General features: G+C 51.0%; 1 protein-coding gene across 3 annotated transcripts in view; it reads left to right on the top strand.

The window, feature by feature from the left end:
* Positions 1-22,254, top strand: part of abhd6a (abhydrolase domain containing 6, acylglycerol lipase a) — a 184,562-nt gene that overhangs the window by 153,200 nt on the left and 9,108 nt on the right. For all 3 annotated transcript variants that reach the window (XM_072472396.1, XM_072472395.1, XM_072472394.1), the window contains exon 8: positions 15,645-15,745. In XM_072472396.1, the coding sequence (XP_072328497.1) occupies positions 15,645-15,745 (101 nt within the window). The remainder of the gene's footprint in view (positions 1-15,644; positions 15,746-22,254) is intronic.

The following is a 22,254-nucleotide window of genomic DNA, read 5'->3' as shown; positions in this document are numbered from 1 at the left end:
AGTACCAATATCTTTACAAAAACACCCCTGAGGACCCACCTGGGCCCCCCACCCCCCACCCCTCCTCTCCCCCCCCCCTCCCCCCTGGGTTGCTGCTGTTACCTTCCCATTTCCTTTATCGTTCTGCGAGGTAGTTAATGAACGGTTGCCACCGCCTGGTGAACCCCTGAGCCGAACCCCTTAGTGCAAACTTTATCCGTTCCAGTTTTATAAACCCTGCCATGTCGTTTATCCAGGTCTCCACGCCCGGAGGCTTGGCTTCCTTCCACATAAGCAGTATCCTTCGCCGGGCTACTAGGGACGCAAAGGCCAAAACATCAGCCTCTCTCGCCTCCTGCACTCCCGGCTCTTCTGCAACCCCGAATATAGCCAGCCCCCAGCCTGGCTCGACCCGGACCCTCACCACCTTTGAAAGCACCTTCGCCACCCCCACCCAGAACCCCTGCAGTGCCGGGTTGACCAAAATGTGTGGGTGTGGTTTGCTGGGCTTCTCGAGCATCTCCCACACCTATCCTCTACCCCGAAAAATTTACTGAGCCTTGCTCCGGTCATATGTGCCCTGTGCAAAACCTTAAATTGTATCAGGCTAAGCCTGGCGCACGAGGACGAAGAGTTTACCCTACGTAGGGCGTCTGCCCACAGCCCCTCTTCAATCTCTTCCCCCAGCTCTTCCTCCCATTTTCCCTTCAGCTCATCCACCATGTTCTCCCCCTCATCTCTCATTTCCCTGTATATATCTGACACCCTACCATCCCCCACCCATGTCCCTGAGATCACTCTATCCAGAATCTCCTGCGTCGGGAGCTGCGGGAATTCCCTCACCTGTTGCCTCGCAAAAGCCCTCAGTTGCATGTATCGAAATTCATTCCCTTGGGGCAACCCATATTTTTCCGTCAGCGCTCCCAGACTTGCAAACGTCCCGTCCAGGAACAGATCCCTCAGTTGCACAATCCCAACTCTCTGCCATGCTCCAAATCCCCCATCTATTCTCCCCGGGACAAACCTATGATTATTTCTTATCGGGGACCGCACCGAGGCTCCCGTCCTTCCCCTATGTCGTCTCCACTGCCCCCAAATTTTCAGTGTTGCCACCACCACTGGACTTGTGGTGTATTTCTTCGGGGAGAACGGCAGCGGGTGCTGTCACCAGTGCTTATAGGCTGGTTCCTTTGCAGGACGCCATCTCCAATCTCTTCCACGCCGCTCCCTCCCCTTCTCCCATCCACTTACACACCATTGAAATATTGGCGGCCCAATAGTACTCACTTAAGCTCGGTAGTGCCAGTCCCCCCCTCTCCCTGCTACGCTGCAAGAACCCCCTCCTCACTCTCGGGGTCTTCCCAGCCCACACAAAACTCATGACGCTTTTCTCGATCTTCTTGAAAAAAGCCTTTGTGACCATCACCGGGAGGCACTGGAACACAAAAAGGAATCTCGGGAGGACTACCATTTTGACCGCCTGCACCCTCCCCACCAGTGACAGGGGCACCATGTCCCATCTCTTAAAATCCTCCTCCATCTGTTCCACCAATCGTGTTAAATTAAGCCTATGTAAGGTTCCCCAACTCCTGGCTATCTGGATCCCCAAGTACCGGAAATCCCTTGTTACCCTCCTCAGCGGTAAATCCTCTATTCCCCTGCTCTGCTCCCCCGGATGTACCACAAACAACTCACTCTTCTCCATGTTCAATTTGTACCCCGAGAATTCCCCAAACTCCCCGAGCGTCTGCATTATCTCAGGCATCCCCTCCACCGGGTCCGCAACAAACAACAGTAAATCATCTGCATACAATGATTCCCGGTGTTCTTCTCCTCCCCTGAGTACTCCCCTCCACTTCCTGGAGCCCCTCAGTGCTATGGCCAGGGGCTCAATTACCAATGCAAAGTAACGGAGACAGGGGACACCCCTGCCTCGTCCCTCTATAAAGACGGAAGTAGTCAGACCTCTGCCTGTTCGTGATCACACTTGCCACCGGGGCCCTATATAGCAGCTGTACCCATCCAATGAACCCTTCACCAAAACCAAATCTCCTCAACACTTCCCACAGGTAGTCCCACTCCACCCTGTCAAATGCTTTCTCGGCATCCATCGCCACCACTATCTCCGCCTCCCCCTCTGGTGGGGCATCATCATCACCCCTAGCAGCCTCCGTATGTTCATGTTCAGCTGTCTCCCCTTAACGAACCCAGTTTGATCCTCATGGACCACCCCCGGGACACAATCCTCTATCCTCGTCGCCATTACCTTAGCCAGGAGCTTAGCATCTACATTCAAAAGGGAAATGGGCCTGTAGGACCCACACTGTAGCGGGTCTTTATCCTTCTTCAAGAGTAACGATATTGTCGCCTCCGACATAGTCGGGGGCAACTTCCCCCTTTCCCTGGCCTCATTAAAGGTTCTCGTCAAGAGCGGGGCCAGTAGGTCTATATATTTCCTATAAAATTCCACCGGGAACCCATCCGGTCCCGGGGCCTATCCCGCCTGCATGCTCCCAATCCCCTTTACCACTTCCTCCACATCCATCTGTGCTCCCAGTCCCGCCCTCTCCTGTTCCTCCACCTTCGGGATTTCCAGCTGATCCAGGAAATGCATCATTCCCTCCTTCCCTTCCTGGGGCTGAGCCTTATACAACCTCTCATAGACTGTCTTAAACACCCCATTCACTCTCTCCGCTCCCCGTTCCATCTCTCCCTCCTCATCCCTCACCCCACCTATCTCCCTCGCCGCTCCCCTCTTCCTCAATTGTTGGGCCAGTAACCGACTCGCCTTCTCTCCATACTCATACTGCACTCCCTGTGCCCTCCCCACTGTGCCTCTGCCTTACCCGTGGTCAGCAGATCAAATTCCACATGTAACCTTTGTCTTTCCCTGTACAGTCCCTCCTCCGGTGCCTCTGCATATTGCCTGTCCACCCTCAGACGTTCTCTCAGCAATCGCTCCCTTTCTTTACTCTCTTGCTTCCCTTTATGTGCCCTTATGGATATCAGTTCCCCTCTGACCACCGCCTTCAACGCCTCCCAGGCCACTCCCACCTGGACCTCTCCATTGTCATTAAGCTCCAAGTACCTTTCGATACACCCCCTCACCCTTAGACATATCCCCTCATCCGCCAACAGGCCCATATCCATTCTCCAGAGTGGGTGCTGTTCCTTTTCCTCTCCTACCTCCAGATCTACCCAGTGTGGAGCATGGTCCGAGATGGCTATGGCCGTGTACTCCATCCCTGTCACCTTCGGAATCAGTGCTCTTCCCAGGACAAAAAAGTCTATCCGTGAATATACCTTGTGAACATGGGAGAAGAATGATAACTCCTTACTCCTAGGTCTGATAAATCTCCAAGGATCTACTCCTCCCATCTGCTCCATGAAGCCCTTAAGCACCTTGGCCGCTGCCGGCCTCCTCCCGGTCCTGGACCTCGACCGGTCCAGCCCTGGATCAAGCACTGTATTGAAATCTCCCCCCATTATCAACTTTCCCGCCTCCAGGTCTGGGATACACCCCAACATACACCTCATGAAGTTGGCATCATCCCAGTTCGGGGCGTACATGTTCACCAGAACCACCGCCTCCCCTTGCAGTCTGCCACTCACCATCACGTATCTACCCCCACTGTCCGCCGCTATGGTCTTTGCCTCAAACAGTACCCGTTTCCCCACTAAAATAGCCACCCCCCTATTCTTCGCATCCAAACCCGAATGAAACACCTGTCCCACCCATCCTTTACGTAGTCTGACCTGATCTGTCAATTTCAGGTGCGTCTCCTGCAACATAACCACATCTGCCTTTAATTTCTTTAGGTGTGCGAGTACCCGCGCCCTTTTAATCGGCCCATTCAGCCCTCTCAGGTTCCACGTGATCAACCGGGTTGGGGGGCTCTTTACCCCCCCCTTGTCGACTAGCCATCCCCTTTTTTACCCCAGCTCCTCACCCGGTTCCCACGTACCCGTATATCCCACCGACGGTGCCCTCCCGCCTCGACCACCCCGCCCCATAACAGCTCCCCCTTCCCCTTAGCAGCAGCAACCCAGTTAGCTCCATCCCCCCCCCCTCCGCTAGATCCCCCTCGAGTGTAATTACACCCCCCATGTTGCTCCCAGAAGTCAGCGAACTCTGGCTGACCTCGGCTTCCCCGTTTGCCCTCGGCCTCTCACTGTGCGAGGCCCCCACCTTCCTGCGTCCCTGTTCCCGCCTTATTTACCATAGCGCGGGAACGAGGCCTGTGTTTCCCACTCAGCCCCGCTTTCCTACCCATCGGCGCCCACAGTTCCTCATACTCCCCCCCCCCCCCCCACCTCCAAACGAGGGGACGAGAGAAAATTTACAGGATTAAAGAATTAACAATTGAAAAATCATCCCCCCCCCCTTCCTCGTCCCACATAGTCACCCCACCACTTTGCCCAAGAAGCTCTTTCTCTCGCCAGACTATTCCAGCTTCTCGTCCACTATAAATGTCCACGCCTCTTCTGCCGTCTCAAAGTAGTGGTGCTTCCCTTGATATGTGACCCACAGTCTCGCCGGTTGCAGCATTCCAAATTTCACCTTTTTGTGAAGCACCGCCTTAGCCCGATTGAAACTTGCCCTCCTTCTCGCCACCTCCGCACTCCAATCCTGGTATACGCGGATCACCGCGTTCTCCCACCAGCAGCTCCGAGTTTTCTTCGCCCATCTTAGGACCATCTCTCTGTTATTATAGCGGTGAAACCTCACCACTATGGCTCGAGGTATTTCTCCTGCCCTTGGTCTTCGCGCCATAACTCGATAAGCTCCCTCCACCTCCAAAGGGCCCGTCGGGGCCTCCGATCCCATTAGCGAGTGAAGCATCGTGCTCACATATGCCCCGACGTCCGCCCCCTCTGCGCCCTCGGGAAGACCTAAGACTCTTAGATTCTTCCTCCTCGAATTATTCTCCAGGGCTTCCAACCTCTCCACACACCTCTTGTGCTGCGCCTCGTGCATCTCTGTCTTCACCACCAGGCCCTGAATTTCATCTTCATTTTCAGCAGCCTTTGCCTTCATGACCCGAAGCTCCAGCTCCTGGGTCCTCTGCGCCTCCTTTAGCCCTTCAATCGCCTGTAGCATCGGGGCCAACACCTCCTTCTTCAGCTCTTCCACACAGCGCCGCAGGAACTCTTGTTGCTCCGGGCCCCATATTGAACTGCCACCTTCCGACGCCATCTTGCTTCGAGCTTCCCTTCCTTGCCGCTGCTCTGAAGGATCCACTGCAATCCTGCCGCTATCCTCTCCTTTGTCCATCAACGTCCGGGGGGATTCCCTTCTATTTCACCGCACAGTGATTTTGGCCGTTTAAAATTGCCGTTGGGGCTCTTATCAAGAGCCCAAAAGTCCGTTCCAACGGGAGCTGCCGAAACGTGCGGCTTAGTTGGTCATCACCGCACCCGGAAGTCCATGAAGTAATTTTTGTGTGACTAGTTATAAATGGAAGCTGAATAGACTTACATAAAAAATACCAGTGTTCCATTAATTCTAATGGAGAAAACTGTCCTCTCCCTTAAGTTTAAAAGTGTAAATATTTATTACACAATGGACAGTTGTGATGCATGAAGAATACACCATTGGGCGATTACAGACCCATAACTCTTCTTCAATGCTATTTTGCAGATCAGTCTGTTGGTTCATGTATTAGCATCACAAAGTGGAACCTTAGGCACATAGATACAAGTTTACAAGTCATTTAGTGCATCTTTAGTGAATAAAATCTATCAATCTTATCTCAGTTTTAAATTTAACAATTGATCTAGCATCAATTGCCATATTTGTGTGCAAGTGTTTCCTAATTTCACCTTGAAAGGTCTGACTTTAATTATTAGATATGTCCTCTGATGCTAGACTCCCCAATCAGAGGAAGTGGCTTCTCTCTGTATGTACCATCTATCCCCATACTACATCCAAAACATTGAACAAATCATCCCTTAGCCTTCTAAATTCCAGGATATACAATCCTACTTTGTCTAATCACTCCTTAAAATTTTCCCTTGGAGTCCAATTATCAATATGGTAAATCTACACTGCGCTCCCTCAAAGGCTACTATTTCCTTCCTAAGGTGTTGTGCCCCAAACTACTCTGAATGCACCAGGTGTGGCTGAATGTAGGCTTTGTATCAGCTGAAGTATGACTTCTACCTCCTCATATCCTAGTCCTCTAGACAAAGAGGCTCGCATTCTATTAACCTTTTTCATTCATTTCAGTATTTGTCCATGACATTTTAAAGCTACTTTGAACCTCTATTCTGGATGATCTCATATTTGCACAAATTGAAATTCATTTGCTAGTTTTTTTCATTCACTAAATCCACCAAGGGCTATTTATAATGTTACCCTTCCACCACCCCTTCCATCTGGATTGTTTTCAATGCCACGTATCTTTGTGCCATCAGCAAACTTGAATATGTGGCTTCCTATCCTTTCATTTAAGCTGGTATTAAATATAGTGAATAGTTGAGGCTCCAAAACAGATCCTTATTAGACACCACGAGGGACATGCTTCCAATTAGAGCATCGGTCAATTAGAGTACCTTCATATTATCCCTTCGCTATATTCCATTCAGCAAATTTCTTAACTAGGTCAAAAATTTGCCTTCAATTTTGAGCTTCAAGCTTATCTAGCTGTCTCTTTTGCGTGTATCTAACAATGCCTTCTGGACATTCGTATAAATAACATCCGCAGATATTCTCCTAACCACTATTTTAATTACTACTTCAAATGATGCCACCAAATTCGTTAGGCATAACCTACCCTTTAGAAAGCCATGCTGGTTTTCTCTCACCAGATCAAATTCTTCAATGTGTTCAATCATCCTAGCCGTAAATATAGACTTTAATAATTTCCCAACAACAGGGAGTTGGGGTTAACAGGTCTATAATTCCCAGATTTCCCTCTCCTGCCTATCCTAGATAACAGAATATCACGCACAGTTTTGCAATTTAAAGGAATGGTTTCCAAATTCCGAGTAGTTTGGAAGATTGTAAAACAAAAACAGAAAATGCGGGAAAGACTTAGTGGGTCTGGCAGCATCTGTGGAGAGAGAAATAGAGTTAACATTTTGAGTCCATATGACTTCTTTGGAGCTAAAAAGAAAATTTAGTTTGGCGCACCTGCAATAAACCAGAATCTTTTAAAATCTTCAACATTTTCTAAACAAACCCAATGAAGAGTTGCATACGTAAGAGTATGTTTTTAGAATAAATGATAACCATGGACAGGTAAGAAACATGCCACAGGTTTATTTCTTTCTTCTGACTAAACTTGCCAGCTTTTACCTTGTACATAGGGGTAAGAGTTATATCCCCACTTTCTTACAGTCCTGGCTCTCAAGATTATTACACTATGTGACAACATTTTTAGTTCTTTTTCTCTCCAATATTTCTCTAATTTCCTGTCCGTACTCTTACTCCACTCTTGCCTGTGATTCATGTTAGGACATAGTTTGCTGTGCGTTGTCCATATGGCAATGAGCGTGGGTGGTGAGTGTCAGCAGATCATTCATGCTAATCATCACTACTGCACCAACTGTTAATATATCCTCCATTATTGTAGATGCATCTTTTTAAGAGCCTGATGAACACCCATAAAAATTGCCATTACCAGATATCAGTCTGGAAAATAGTTTAGTTCCAATAGAAAGTGGGTCATTTTTGATGTCACTTAAAGTTGCTGATGTGGAATAAGATTTCCAAATGTTGCATTGCTGGCTCCTTGTGGTGCTGTTATCAAAGTGAATTTGCATAATATCCCTCTAATTTTCGAGGAATTCTCTGTAGATTTTGTTGGTGGTGTTTTTCACAGATTTATGTTGTGTGGGTAAGGCACAAACCCACAACAATTCAGATCGGTGATAAAAGCACTGAGCTACCACTAAACTACGAGTAACATGTTAATTGGAAAGAAATTGGAAAATGTCAAATTAATCTTTGTGCTGAATTTCCTGTCATTAAACAAGTGAATAATCTTTCATTAATAACACATGATTATTGAATTGATGTACTGTAGTAATCCTCTCTCTGTCCTATTTACAGTTTTCGTGTAAAATAATGGGCAATGATGGTATGTGACAAATACCTCACTCGTGCCCAGCCTTTGTGTGTAAGCATGGTATTGTGTTATGCTATTTGATTGCGTGGGGTACCACAACTGTGTCTGATCCTGTACTCACTTGATTTCTGCATTGGCTATGGATCGTCGGATAGCAATCAGGAGAAAGAATGCAGTGGAATTGTTGAAACCGGCTGTAATGTCTGCATTTCCAACCTATATGAGATTATTAACTGAATGAAAACTAAGTCAAACCAGGGAAGAATATCTTGCTTTTATATGCAATTTATCCACTTACTCCATCTGGTGGCTGGTGTGTGGAAAAGCACTAACCCTGGTTGCTGATGTATTTCTCTCACTGTCTCTCTCTCTTCAAGTCTGTTCTTCTCTCTTACTTCATTCAGTTTTTATTTGTTGAGTGGAATTTTCAGTTTTGGCAGAGGTATAAAAAGGGGTGACATTGGATTGGCCACTCATACACCCTGGCTCATTTTCCTTTACTTTTTTTTGTATAACATTTTATTGAGGTATTTATAATTTTATAATAATAACAGTAAACAGTACAAATACAAATATAAACATAGTGCATAAACCATCTCCATCCTGAACAAAAACCACCTACCCTAAACAGAAAATAACCTAACTCCCCCCCCCCACCCTCTTTTTCTTATTGCCTCTGCTGACATTTAGTTTCCCCCGAAGAAGTCGACAAACGGCTGCCACCTCCAGACGAACCCTAGCATTGACCCTCTCAAGGCAAACTTTATTTTCTCAAGTCTGAGAAACCCGGCCATGTCGCTAACCCAGATCTCTGATTTTGGGGGTTTCGAGTCCCTCCACGCTAGCAATATCCGTCTCCGGGCTACCAAGGAGGCAAAGGCCAAAAGGTCAGCCTCTCTCGCCACCTGGACTCCCGGATCTTACGACACTCCAAAAATCACCACGTCTTGGCAACACCCTTGTTTTTAGCACCCTGGATATGACCTCTGCAAATCCCTGTCAGAATCCCCTAAGCTTCGGACATGCCCAGAACATATGGACATGGTTTGCTTGCTCTCCCGCACACATCGCACACCTGTCCTCCAACCCAAAACACTTGCTCATCCGGGCCACCGTCATGTGTGCCCGGTGAACGACCTTAAATTGTATCAGGCTAAGCCTAGAACATGATAAGGATGTGTTGACTCTGCTCAAAGCATCCGCCCACAGACCCGCCTCTATCTCTCCCCCCCCCAGCTCTTCTTCCCATTTGCACTTTAGCTCCTGTATCTGAGTTACCTCCGACTCCATGAGTTCTTTATAGATATCCAAGACCTTCCCCTCTCCCACCCCCGCTCTAGAAACCACCCTGTCCTGTATCCCCCATGGCGGTAGGAGCGGAAAGGTCAAAATCTGCCTTCGCAAAAATCCCGTGTCTGCAGATATCTAAACCCATTCCCTCTCAGCAATTCAAATTTCTCCTCTAAATCCTCCAAACAGGGAAAGCTCCCATCGATGAATAAATCTCCCATCCTCTCGATCCCTGCTCTCTGCCATCTCCGAAACACTCCATCTAGCCTCCCAGGAACAAACCGATGATTCTTACAAATTGGAGCACAGGCCGATGCTCCCTCCACTCTCGTATGCTTCCTCCACTGCCCCCAGACTCTCAGGGCTGCCACTACCACCAGGCAGAGGTGCCGTTATCAATGCCCCCAGACATGTGTCCTTACACGATCCCACCTCCACTCGCTCCCACACTGACACACCCCCCCACCCCCCTCCCCCACTTCCTAATCATGGCTATGTTTGCCGCCCAGTAATAGTTGCTAAAGTTCGGCAGCGCCAAACCCCCCCCTCCCCCAACTACGCTCCAGCAGCACTTTCTTCACTCGCGGGGTTTTACCTGCCCACACATAACCAGAAATCACCGTATTTACCCATTTAAAAAAAGGTCTTTGGGATAAAGATGGGGAGGCACTGGAAAACAAACAGAAATCTCAGGTGGACCGTCATTTTCACGGTCTGTACCTTCCCCGCCAGTGACAGCGGGAGCATGTCCCACCTTCAAACGTCCTCCTTCGTTTGTTCCACTAGCCGGGTCAAATTTAGTTTATGTAACAGTTCCCATTCCTGTGCCACCTGGATTCGCAAATAGCAGAAACTCCATCCCGCCACTCTGAACGGCAGCTCCCCCAGTCTTCTCTCCTGCCCCCTTGCCTGGATCGCAAACATCTCACATTTCCCATATTCAATTTGTACCCCACAAACCGGCCAAATTCCCGTAAGATCCGCATAATCTCCCCCATCCCCCCTAACGGGTCGGAGATATACAGGAGCAGGTCATCAGCGTATCAACCCGCCCCCCGGATCAGCCCCTTCCAGTCCCTTGATGCTCTTAGCGACATCGCCAGTGGCTCTATCGCCAAAGCAAACAGCAGCGGGGAGAGGAGACAAACTTGCCTTGTTCCTCAGTGCAGTTTAAAATAGCCCGACGTCAGCCGTTTCATTCGTACACTCACCACCGGTGCCTGGTACAACAACCGAACCCAATCAATGAAGCCCCGCCCTAACACCTCCCACAAATAGTTCCACTCCACCCGGTTGAAGGCCCTTTCTGCGTCCCATCGCAACCTCTACCTCCACCTCCCTTCCCTCCGAGGGCATCGTGATCACATTTAAGAGCCTTCTAACGTTGGCCGTTGGCTGCCTGCCCCCTCTGGTCTTCCCTTTAGAGACACAATCTTCTATCCTTGAGGCCAAGATTTTAGCCAACAGTTTGGCGTCAACATTTAATAGGGAGGTTGGCCTGTACGACCCGCATAGCTCTGGGTCCTTCTCCCGTTTCAGGATCAGTGAGATTGAGGCTTGTAACATTGTTGGGGGAAGAACACCGTGCGCCCTTGCCTCATTAAATGCCCTCACCATCAGCGGGCCCAGCATCTCAGAAAAGGTTTTATATAATTCCACAGGGTAGCCGTCCGGTCCCGGGGCCTTACCCGACTGCAGGCCTACACCCCACCCAAGACCAAGTTCCCTCCTCTGTCCTTCACTCTTCTTATCTCCCTGGCCGCCTCCCTTTTCCTGGTGTGCAAGCATCCTACTGGCCTTCTCTCCATACTCGTATATCGCCCCCCTCGCCTTCCTCAACTGCTCCACCTCTTTCCTTGTAGACAACAGACCAAACTCCATCTGTAGCTTCTGCCACTCCTCAATAACCCTGCCTCCGAATATCTCCTATCTACCTGGAGTATTTCCCCAACCAACCTATCTATCTCTGCTCGCTCCACCTTCTCCCTATGGGCCCGTATCGATATTACCTCCCTCCTAACCACTGCCTTCAGCGGTTCCACACTTCCCAAATCGTTGCTGCCGAAACTTGGCCCGTGCCATTTATTTCCAGATAGCTCTGGATGGCCTCCCTCACACACCCACACACACCCTCGTCCGCTAACAGTCCACGTCCAATCTCCATTGCGGGCGCTGACCATCCTCCTTGCTCACCCGCAGATCCACCTAATGTGGAGCATGGTCCGACAAAGCAATCGGCGAATACTCGGTGTCAACCACCCCCCCAATAAGGCCCGGTTCAAGATTTTAAAAATCGATCCGGGAATATACTTTGTGGCCATGGAAAAAGAAAGAAAACTCCTTCGCACTTGGCTGTCCGAACCTCCATGGGTCTACCCCCCCTCCCTCCCCTCCCAGCTGCTCCATGAACCCCTTTAGTTCCTTCGCCACTGCTGGCACCCTCCCTGTCTTTGACCTCGACCAGCCCAACCTTGGATCAATGACCGTATTAAAGTCCCCCCCCCCCCATGATCAACTTATGCGAGTCCAGGTCCGGGATCTTCCCTAACACCCGCCTCAGAAACCCCGCATCGTCCCAGTTAGGTGGGTAAATATTCACGAACACCACCAGCATCCCCTTCATGATATACCTAACCCCCGCATCCGCAACTATATTAACTGTCACAAATGACACCCGCCTATTGATCAGGATCGTGACCCCCCCCCCGAGTCTCAGAATCCAACCCCGAGTGAAATACGTGCTGGACCCACCCCTTCGTCAATCTGGTTTGATCTATTACCCTCTGGTGTGTCTCCTGCAGCATTGCCACATCCGCCTTCAATCCCCTCAAATGCGCGAACACGGCCATTAACCAGCCCATTCAGCCGTCTAACGTTCCATGTGATCAGCCTGGGCGGGAGGCATCCCGCCGCCCCCATGCCGATTAACCATCACCCTTCTTCAGCCAACCTCCAACCCGCGTCCCACGCCTCCGCAGACCCTTCCTCAGGCACCCACCGTCCTCGACCTCCAATTTGTCTACAACAATCCCTCTCCTGTCAGCAGAGCAATTCCCCCCCGCCCATCCTCTCCTCCCCTATTAACAGCTCAATAATCGCAACTTCCTTCAACAAATTTATCACCTGCTCGTCCCCCGCTGCGCTTCCGTGAGCTAGCCCGCCCAGCTCGCCTGGTAGCCATCGCCCATGGCGCCAAACATCCTACCCACTATTGTTCTTCCTCCCCATCCCCACTCGAACATACATATTCAAAACAGCACAGTTCCCAACACACAGAAGAAAATAATGCTCCTGACCCTCATAGGTGACCCACAAACGAGCTCACAAACCTGGAGTTCCCTGTTGTAACAGTATTGTGGAAGCACCTTCACCACCTGGACTGCAGAAGTTCAAGAACGTCCATCACCACATTCTCAAAGTGCAGCAAGGAACAGACAATAAATGCCACTCTTTCCAAAAAAATCACCACATCCCCAAAAATAAACAACTTTTAAACTATGACTTATTTCCATATTATTGCCTGTTTGCTCTTTCAGCATTTTTTATGGCTTTATCCAGCTGCAGTCTTTTTTTAAGCCAATTACTTACTTAAACCCCGAGTTGTTCTTGTTCCTCTGCACCTTGCAGCGTCTTTTCGTTGAGTATATACTTTCATTCTTAATCTTTCCTCCCAAAGTGCACTGCCTCCTATTTCCCCAAGTTAATTATACCTGCAGTTTACCTGACCATTCTATTAACAAGTCTAGTTCTTCCTGAATTGTTTCATCACCTTGCCATTTGCCAAACCCTGGGCGAAATTCTCCGACCCCCCGCCGGGTCGGAGAATCGGCGGGGGCTGGCATGAATCCCGCCCCCGATGGTTGCCGAAGTCTCCGGCACCGGATATTCGGCGGGGGCGAGAATCGCGCCGGTTGGCGGGCCCCCCCGCTCGATTCTCCGGCCCGAATGGGCCGAAGACCCGCCGCTAAAATTCCTGTCCCGCAGGCGTAAATTAAACCACCTACCTTACCAGCGGGACAAGGTGGCGCGGGCGGGCTCCGGGGTCCTGGAGGGGGTGCGGGGCGATCTGGCCCCGGGGGGTGCCCCCACGGTGGCCTGGCCCGCGATCGGGGCCCACCGATCTGCGGGCGGGCCTGTGCCGTAGGGGCACTCTTTCCCTTCCGCCTCCGCCACGGTCTCCACCATGGCGGAGGCAGAAGAGACTCCCTCCACTGCGCATGCGCGGGAATGCCGTCAGCGGCCGCTAACGCTCCCGTGCATGCGCAGCCCGGAGATGTCATTTCCGCGCCAGCTGGCGGGGCACCAAAGGCCTTTTCCGCCAGCTGGCGGGGCGGAAATTCGTCCGGCGCCGACCTAGCCCCTTAAGGTTGGGGCTCGGCCCCCAAAGATGCAGAGCATTCCGCACCTTTGGGGCGGCGCGATGCCCGTCTGATTTGCGCCGTTTTGGGCGCCAGTCGGCGGACATCGCGCCGTTTCCGGAGAATTTCGCCCCTGTGTTTATGTCATGAGCAAATTTGGACATTTTGCTTTTTATATCCAAGTCCATCCTATTGAGAACCAAAGTAGACCGTGGGGTAGATTACGTCGGACCCTTCTTCAATCTGGCAATATCTATTAACCCTAATGTTTTTTATTTTGTACATAAACCAGCTTTCCATTGATACTGCTACATTGGTTCATAGTTTTCTGTGGCAGGGCAACTCTTGGCGTCTGCCATTATTTAGACTTGCTCCACTTATGTTTTTTTCCCACTTTTTTTGCATGGCAAGTTGATAAACTGTGTGAGTTGATAACATGGTGGTGAAGGAAACTGGGCACCTGGAACCTGAGTGAATAGGAAAAGCAACTATAATAACAAATAAGATTTGAAGGATTGTGAAATTAACAATGCAATAACTGAGAAGGAAGTGTAAATTAGAGTGGATGAATTCAACATCAAAGGCATGATTTACTGGCCGCCTCCCACTGAAATCAGACTGGAAGCAGCCAGTAGATCCCGGGAGAGGCCTCTTCCAGGATTCCCGAGGGTCATTAGGCCTCGCGAGATCTAACAAGATCTTGTGAGACGTCATGATCTGGATCCCACACACAACGGGTGGGACCCAGACTTACAGAGTTAAGTGAGTTCAGAAACTCTGTCGACACCAGATCGAATCGGCTCCTGGGATCTACTGGCCTCGCTGAAGAGACTCCAGCTGGGTGCCGTTTATCACTGGTCCCACAAACTGGACCTGGTGGAATTTGCCCATGTCACGGATCAGGCCCTTGGGTGCCCTGTCTGTATGAGGTGGGGTGCAGGGGGCTTGAGGACAGGTGAGTTGGGGTGTTGGGTCTGGGGGTTACGCTGGTGGGGGGTTTGAGAAATCCAAAGTGGCGGCCGATCTCTTCCGGCACTGAGGAGCTCTGCTCATTGGAGCTCCTGAGAGCATGAATGACCCTATGTGCGGCCTGCCTTGGGGGGCGTTCTCCTTTGAGGCCCGGGAAAAAAAACAGGGTCGTTCTCTGTGCTACAAGCGCTGGGAATGACCCCTCTAATCCCGCCAAGAACAGATTTTTTTTTTTGGTTAGATTGCGCCCCAAATCCGGTAAAGAAAAGTAAAGAGGGCAAGATAAATTAGAAAAAGAGCGAGAAAAGAGACTAAGGGAAAGTAGAAAAAACATTTTCAAATCTCTCGTCAATTAAAACCTGAAACAATAAGACTTGACACTACAAGTAGTTAATTTTCCGTAGCAGTGAAGTGTCTAGGCAGTATTTAACACTGAACACATTGTTAAAAGAATCTTTGATAATCCAAACTTAATTATATATGAAGTGATCTTAAATGGCTCCAAAAATGGCACTTTTGCATCACTTTAGACCAGCCCGCTCTACCTTTCTGGTACAAGTTTAGTTTGTATCTATTGCCCAACAATTTCACACTATTCAATACATTTCAATAGTGAGCCAAACAGCAAGATGGTGTTTTCGCAAAGCTAACACTCCAGCAGGCATCTCGAGCAGCAACTTTTGTATTTCTGCTTTTAACCAAGCATTTGCCCCTCACCTGAAGTTGCTCTATCATTTGTGAGCCCTGTTAGCCTCGCAGCTATTTTGTCACATCATGGTTTACTGCTTTTTATATCATACACTAGAATTTTTGGAACGGGCTTCGTTATTAGATGAAGTTCAAATACTTTTGAATGCTGCCACCAAGAAGTATTTTTATCTATGATTTTTAAAAAGCCCTTGGCTTGGGTCAAAAACCTCACAGTTAAGTTTTTAACTTTGTGACCTGTTTAATTCTTTCTCCTATGACTGGATAGTGTTCCTGGAAATAGTTGGAGAAAACTCAAGACACACTTTGCAGGAAAACATGAAACGAATCAGATCTCCAACTCAGGTCATTTGGGGAAAACAAGATCAGGTAAAAATCTGAAAATATTATTTTTATATTCTTTTGCAGCTATATCACTGATCTAATAGGATATGAGTCTCTTGTTGAAACGCACTTTTCGGCTACCTAAATTTATAACTTTAATTCTAATGCAGAAATTATTGGCAATGTTTTTCTTAGAAGGAATACATTCACTTCTTTACAGTCGTCTTCACAACCCTAGGGTGTTCAAAAGGAAAGCCTGGCAACCAATTTATGCACAGCTAGGTCTCAGAAACAGCAACGAGATAGAAAGACAGCCAATCGGTGAAATAATGTTTATTGATGAATAAACGTTGGCCAGAACACTGGGAGAATTCCCCTATTCCCCAAATAATGCCAGAGAACTTTTACATCCACCTTAGAAAGCAGATGGGAATACTTCCTCAGTACTGCACTGAAATAGCGGCCTGGATTACAAGTTCAAGTCTTGGAGTAGGGCTTGAACCTATAACTTTAATGGTTCATGAGGTGAGAATGCTACCACTAAGCCAAAGCTGACATCACTTGATAATACCAACGCTCAAACAAAATTATGATGAGGAACATTATCCAGAGCCCAATCATGACATAATTAATGGATTAATCATTTTTTTTCCTCCAATTTTTCTCTCCTGTTCTCCTGAATAAATTGAATCCTGTTGGGGTACAATTCTGTAAGTATTGTAGCCAAGTGCTCATGCTATCATTATGATCCGAGATAATCTGGTGGAGTAGGACCTTGTGGTAGAATCAATTAAAAGTAATTGGAGCAGCATAAATTTGAAAGTAAAATCAAAGGTACATTTTTAAGAATTGAGAATGTGTAGATATTTAAATAACAGATCTATAATTTTTCATAATTTAGATTTGGATTAATTTAATATACCTGAAATGGCTTGAGGAGTAAGTAAGAGTTTTAAAAAAAAAATAATTGTTATTAAAGGTTTTCATAAAATATCAATAACAAAATGAGAAAGAAAAAAGAACCCAACAGGGGTAAGTACAAAACACAATCTAAAAAAGCAACCCCCAAACCCCTCCCCCCGTACCTCAATAATAAATTAACATTAATACCCCGACTTAAGACAACAGGTGTATACACCCCCTCAGACCCTTCCAGTGTAAATAACATAAACAAAAATAAAGTAAACCCCCCCCCCCCCCGAGCTGCTGCTGCCATTGACCAATGTCTAGCGTTCTGCCAGAAAGTCTAAGAATGGTTGCCACCGCCTAAAGAACCCTTGTACCGACCCTCTCAAGGCGAATTTCACCCTCTCCAATTTAATGAACCCTGCCATATCGCTGATCCAGGATTCCACGCTTGGGGGCCTCGTATCTTTCCACTGAAGGAGAATCCTCCGCCGGGCTACCAGGGACGCAAAGGCCAGAATTCCGGCCTCTTTCGCCTCCTCCACTCCCGGCTCCTCTGCCACCCCAAATATTGCGAGCCCTCAGCCCGGTTTGATCCTGGATCCTACCACCCTCGACACCGTCCTCGCTCTGCCCTTCCAAAGGTCCTCCAGCGCTGGGCATGCCCAGAACATATGGGTGTGATTTGCTGGGCTCCCTGAGCACCTAACACACCTGTCCTCACCCCCAAAGAACCTGCTCATCCTTGTCCCGGTCATGTGTGCCCTGTGCAGCACCTTAAACTGTATGAGGCTGAGCCTCGCGCATGAAGAGGAAGAGTTCACCCTCCCTAGGGCATCTGCCCACATCCCCTCTTCGATCTCCTCTCCCAACTCCTCCTCCCACTTACCTTTCAACTCCACCACCGAGGCCTCCTCCTCCTCCTGCATCACCTGGTAAGTTTCCGAGATCTTCCCCACTCCCACCCACCCCCCCGAGAGCACCCTGTCCTGTACTGTGTGTGGCAGTAGCCGTGGGAATTCCACCACCTGCCGCCTGGCAAACGCCCTTACCTGTAAGTACCTGAAGGTGTTCCCCGGGGGGAGCCCGTACTTCTCCTCCAGCTCACCCAAGCTCGCGAACTTCCCGTCCACAAACAGGTCCCCCAACTTTCGTATGCCTGCCCTGTGCCACCCCGAAAACCCTCCACCTGTTCTTCCTGGGGCGAACCGGTGGTTCCCCCTAATGGGGTCCACGCCGAGGCCCTAGCTTCCCCCCTATGCCATCTCCACTGCCCCCAAATTCTGAGGGCTGCCACCACCACCGGGCTCGTGGTATACCTCCTTGGAGGGAGCGGCAGCGGTGCCGTTGCCAGCGCCCCCAGACTCGTACCCACACAGGACGCCGTCTCCAGCCTCTTCCATGCAGCCCCCTCCCCCTTCATCACCCACTTGCGCACCATTGTCGCATTGGCGGCCCAGTAGTACCCACAGAGGTTAGGCAGCGCCAGCCCCCCCCATCTCTACTCCGCTCCAGGAACACCCTTCTCACCCTCGGAGTCCCTCGTGCCCACACAAACCCCATTATACTCCTGTTAACCCGCCTGAAAAAAGCCTTCGGGATAAACACGGGGAGGCACTGGAACAGGAACAAAAACCTTGGGAGCACCGTCATTTTGATTGACTGCACCCTACCCGCCAGGGACAGCGGCAACGCGTCCCACCTCTTGAACTCCTCCTCCATTTGCTCCACCAGCCTTGTAAAGTTAAGCCTATGCTGGGCCCCCCAGCTCCTGGCCACCTGGACCCCCAAATATCTGAAACACCTTGTAGCGCACAAAGACTCCGTGAGACGAATAGAGTGAAGTCGATGAGGCTTTATTAAGCTTGTCTGTTCCCCCGCAGCTCGATAGTAAACTGGCCTGCGGGGGAAGACTCCGGCTTCTTATACTCCGCCTTCAGGGCGGAGCTAGAGGTCAACGGCCAACCAGGACCCGGGATCTGTCAGCCAATGACATTAGGGCTTCCAGTCCCACATGACCCCCAATACATACTACCACATTCACCCCTTGTCAAAAATGAACCCGGCGGGGTGACGCTTCGTATGGTGGTAAGGGTTTACAGGGCTGGTCCTGGGAGGAAAAAAACATTCACAAGGCAATACAGTATTGTACAATTTTGTCCTGTTGCAACTATTTACAGAGGGTATGGGAAGAAAAGCAAAATGTTCTTGTGAAAAGTCCATATTGTACTGTTAGATCGACGCCACGAGTCGGTCGGGCGGTCTGGTCGTCCGTGTCGATCGCCTCGGCCCCGGTGGTGGTGGTGCTTGTACCGGTGTTGTCGCCTCCAGGAGCCTTACGGTTTCAGCTTGGGCTTTATTCTTGGTCGGTGCTGAGGGGAGGGGAACCGATCCTCCTGGGAAGGGGGCGGTCGCGGGGTGCGGTGGGGGCAGGAAGGGGGGGGGTTGGGTTGATGGTGTCGGGGGGGTGTGCTTGTTGCCGGCGGGCGCCAGATCGCGCAGGGAGACCGTGTCCTGTCTGCCGTCGGGGTACTCCACGTAGGCGTACTGGGGCTCGCATGGAGGAGGTGAACCCTTTCGACCATCGGGTCCGCCTTATGTGCCCGCACATGCTTTCGGAGCAGGATGGGTCCTGGGGCCGCCAGCCAGGTCGGCAGCGACGTTCCAGAGGAGGACCTCCTAGGGAAAACAAGGAGACGCTCATGAGGCGTTTGATTAGTGCTTGTACATAATAACGACCGGATGGAGTGGAGAGCGTCCGGGAGGACCTCCTGCCACCGTGAAACTGGGAGGTCCCTGGACCGTAGGGCCAGTAGGACGGCCTTCCAGACCGTGCCGTTCTCCCTCTCTACTTGCCCGTTCCCCCGGGGGTTGTAGCTGGTCGTCCTGCTTGAGGCTATGCCCTTGCTGAGCAGGAACTGGCGCAGCTCGTCACTCATGAAAGAGGACCCCCTGTCGCTGTGGACGTAAGCGGGGTAACCGAACAGTGTGAAGATGCTGTTCAGGGCTTTATTGACTGTGGCCGCGGTCATGTCAGAACAGGGAATGGCAAAAGGGAAGCGGGAGTATTCGTCCACCACATTAAGAAAATATGCGTTGCGGCCGGTGGAGGGGAGGGGCCCTTTGAAATCGAGACTGAGGCGTTCAAAGGGGCGGGAAGCCTTAATCAGGTGCGCTCCATCTGGCCTGAAAAAATGCGGCTTGCATTCCGCGCAGATGTGGCAGTCCCTTGTGACTGTACGGACCTCCTCTAAAGAGTATGGGAGATTGCGGGACTTGATGAAGTGGTAAAACCGAGTGACCCCCGGGTGGCAGAGGTCCTCGTGGAGGGTTTGGAGGCGGTTAATTTGTGCGTTGGCACATGTGCCGCGGGATAGGGCATCGGACGGCTCGTTCAGCTTTCCGGGACGATACAAAATCTCATAGTTGAAGGTGGAGAGCTCGATCCTCCACCTTAAGATCTTGTCGTTTTTGATTTTGCCCCGCTGTGCATTATCGAACATGAAGGCTACCGACCGTTGGTCCGTGAGGAGAGTGAATCTCCTGCCGGCCAGGTAATGCCTCCAATGTCGCACAGCTTCCACTATGGCTTGGGCTTCCTTTTCTACTGAAGAGTGGCGGATTTCTGAGGCGTGGAGGGTCCGGGAGAAAAAGGCCACGGGTCTGCCCGCTTGGTTAAGGGTGGCCGCTAGAGCTACGTCGGAGGCGTCGCTCTCGACCTGGAAGGGGAGGGACTCGTCGATGGCGCGCATCGTGGCCTTTGCGATATCCGCTTTGATGCGGCTGAAGGCCTGGCAAGCCTCTGTCGACAGAGGGAAGGTCGTGGTCTGTATTAGGGGGCGGTCCTTGTCTGCGTACTGGGGGACCCACTGGGCGTAGTATGAAAAGAACCCCAAGCAGCGTTTCAGGGCTTTTGGGCAGTGCGGGAGGGGAAATTCCATGAGTGCGCGCATACGTTCGGGGTCGGGGCCTATTATCCCATTGCGCACTACGTAGCCCAGAATGGCTAGCCGATTGGTGCTAAAAACGCACTTGTCCTCGTTGTACGCGAGGTTCAAGGCTTTGGCAGTCTGGAGGAATTTTTGGAGGTTGGCGTCGCGGTCCTGCTGATCGTGGCCGCAGATGGTTACATTGTCGAGATACGGGAACGTGGCCCGCAACCCATGTTGATCAACCATTCGGTCCATCTCCCATTGGAAGACCGAGACCCCGTTTGTGACGCCAAAAGGGACCCGTAGGAAATGGTATAATCGCCCGTCTGCCTCGCAGGCTGTGTACTTGCGGTCACTTGGGCGGATGGGGAGCTGATGGTAGGCGGACTTGAGGTCCACGGTGGAGAAGACTTTATATTGGGCAATCCGGTTGACCATGTCGGATATGCGGGGGAGAGGGTACGCGTCTAGTTGTGTGTACCTGTTGATGGTCTGGCTATAGTCAATGACCATCCTTTGTTTCTCCCCTGTCTTCACTACTACCACCTGCGCTCTCCAGGGACTATTGCTGGCCTGGATTATGCCCTCCTTTAGTAGCCGCTGGACTTCGGACCGAATGAAGGTCCGGTCCTGGGCGCTGTACCGTCTGCTCCTAGTGGCGACGGGTTTGCAATCCGGGGTGAGGTTCGCAAACAAGGACGGGGGTTGCACCTTGAGGGTTGCGAGGCCGCAGATAGTAAGTGGGGGTATTGGGCCGCCGAATTTGAACGTAAGGCTCTGTAGATTGCATTGGAAATCTAATCCCAGCAAGGTGGGGGCACAGAGTTGGGGAAGGACGTTTAGTTTGTAGTTTTTGAACTCCCTCCCCTGCACCGTTAGGGTAACTATGCAGAATCCCTGGATCTGTACGGAGTGGGATCCTGCAGCTAGGGAAATCTTTTGTGCGCTGGGATAGGTGGTCAAGGAACAGCGTCTTACCGTGTCGGGGTGTATAAAGCTCTCCGTGCTCCCGGAGTCTACTAGGCATGGCATCTCGTGGCCATTTATTAGCACCGTTGCCGTCGTCGTCTGGAGTGTCCGGGGCCGAGCTTGATCGAGCGTGATTGAAGCGAGACGTGGTTGTAGTAATGGAGTGGGGTCCGTTGTTGCCGTCCAAGATGGCGTCGGGGATGGACAAAATGGCCGCCCCATACATCGCACGTGGCTGGGGGTCACAAGATGGCGGCGGGGGTGGACAAAATGGCCACCCCCACGCGTCGTACAGGTCTGGGGCGGTCCAAGATGGCGGCGCCCCTCCTCCCCTCGTGGTGGCCGGGACCCAAAATGGCGGCGTCTGCGGGTCGCACATCGGCGCCCCTCCTCCCCTCGTGGTGGCCGGGGCCCAAAATGGCGGCATCTGCGGGTCGCACATGGTGTGCTGGGGGGGCTGGGGAGCGCTAGGACCGCGAGCGCTAGGACCGCGAGCGCTAGGACCGCGCGGAGCTCCCTCACCGGGGACAGCGGTGGTCAGGGCCCAAGTAGGTGGCGCCGGCGGGTCAGGCGTGGGGTGGGGGTTAGGGTGGCGTTAGGGACGCGCAAAACTCCCTCCTCTCCGTGGAGAGTGTTGGCCGGGACCCAAAGCGGTAACGCCGGCGGCGGGTCATACATGGGCTGCGGGGAGGGGGGTTGGGGAGCGTGAGCGGCGTGCAGAGCTCCCAGTTCTCCCGGGACCGCGGT

The sequence above is a fragment of the Scyliorhinus torazame genome, chromosome 13 (genome assembly GCF_047496885.1).
Source record: "Scyliorhinus torazame isolate Kashiwa2021f chromosome 13, sScyTor2.1, whole genome shotgun sequence".
Classification (NCBI taxonomy): Eukaryota; Metazoa; Chordata; class Chondrichthyes; order Carcharhiniformes; family Scyliorhinidae; genus Scyliorhinus; species Scyliorhinus torazame.
Note: the sequence above shows the minus strand (reverse complement) of the source record. Positions and strands in the feature narration are given on the sequence as shown.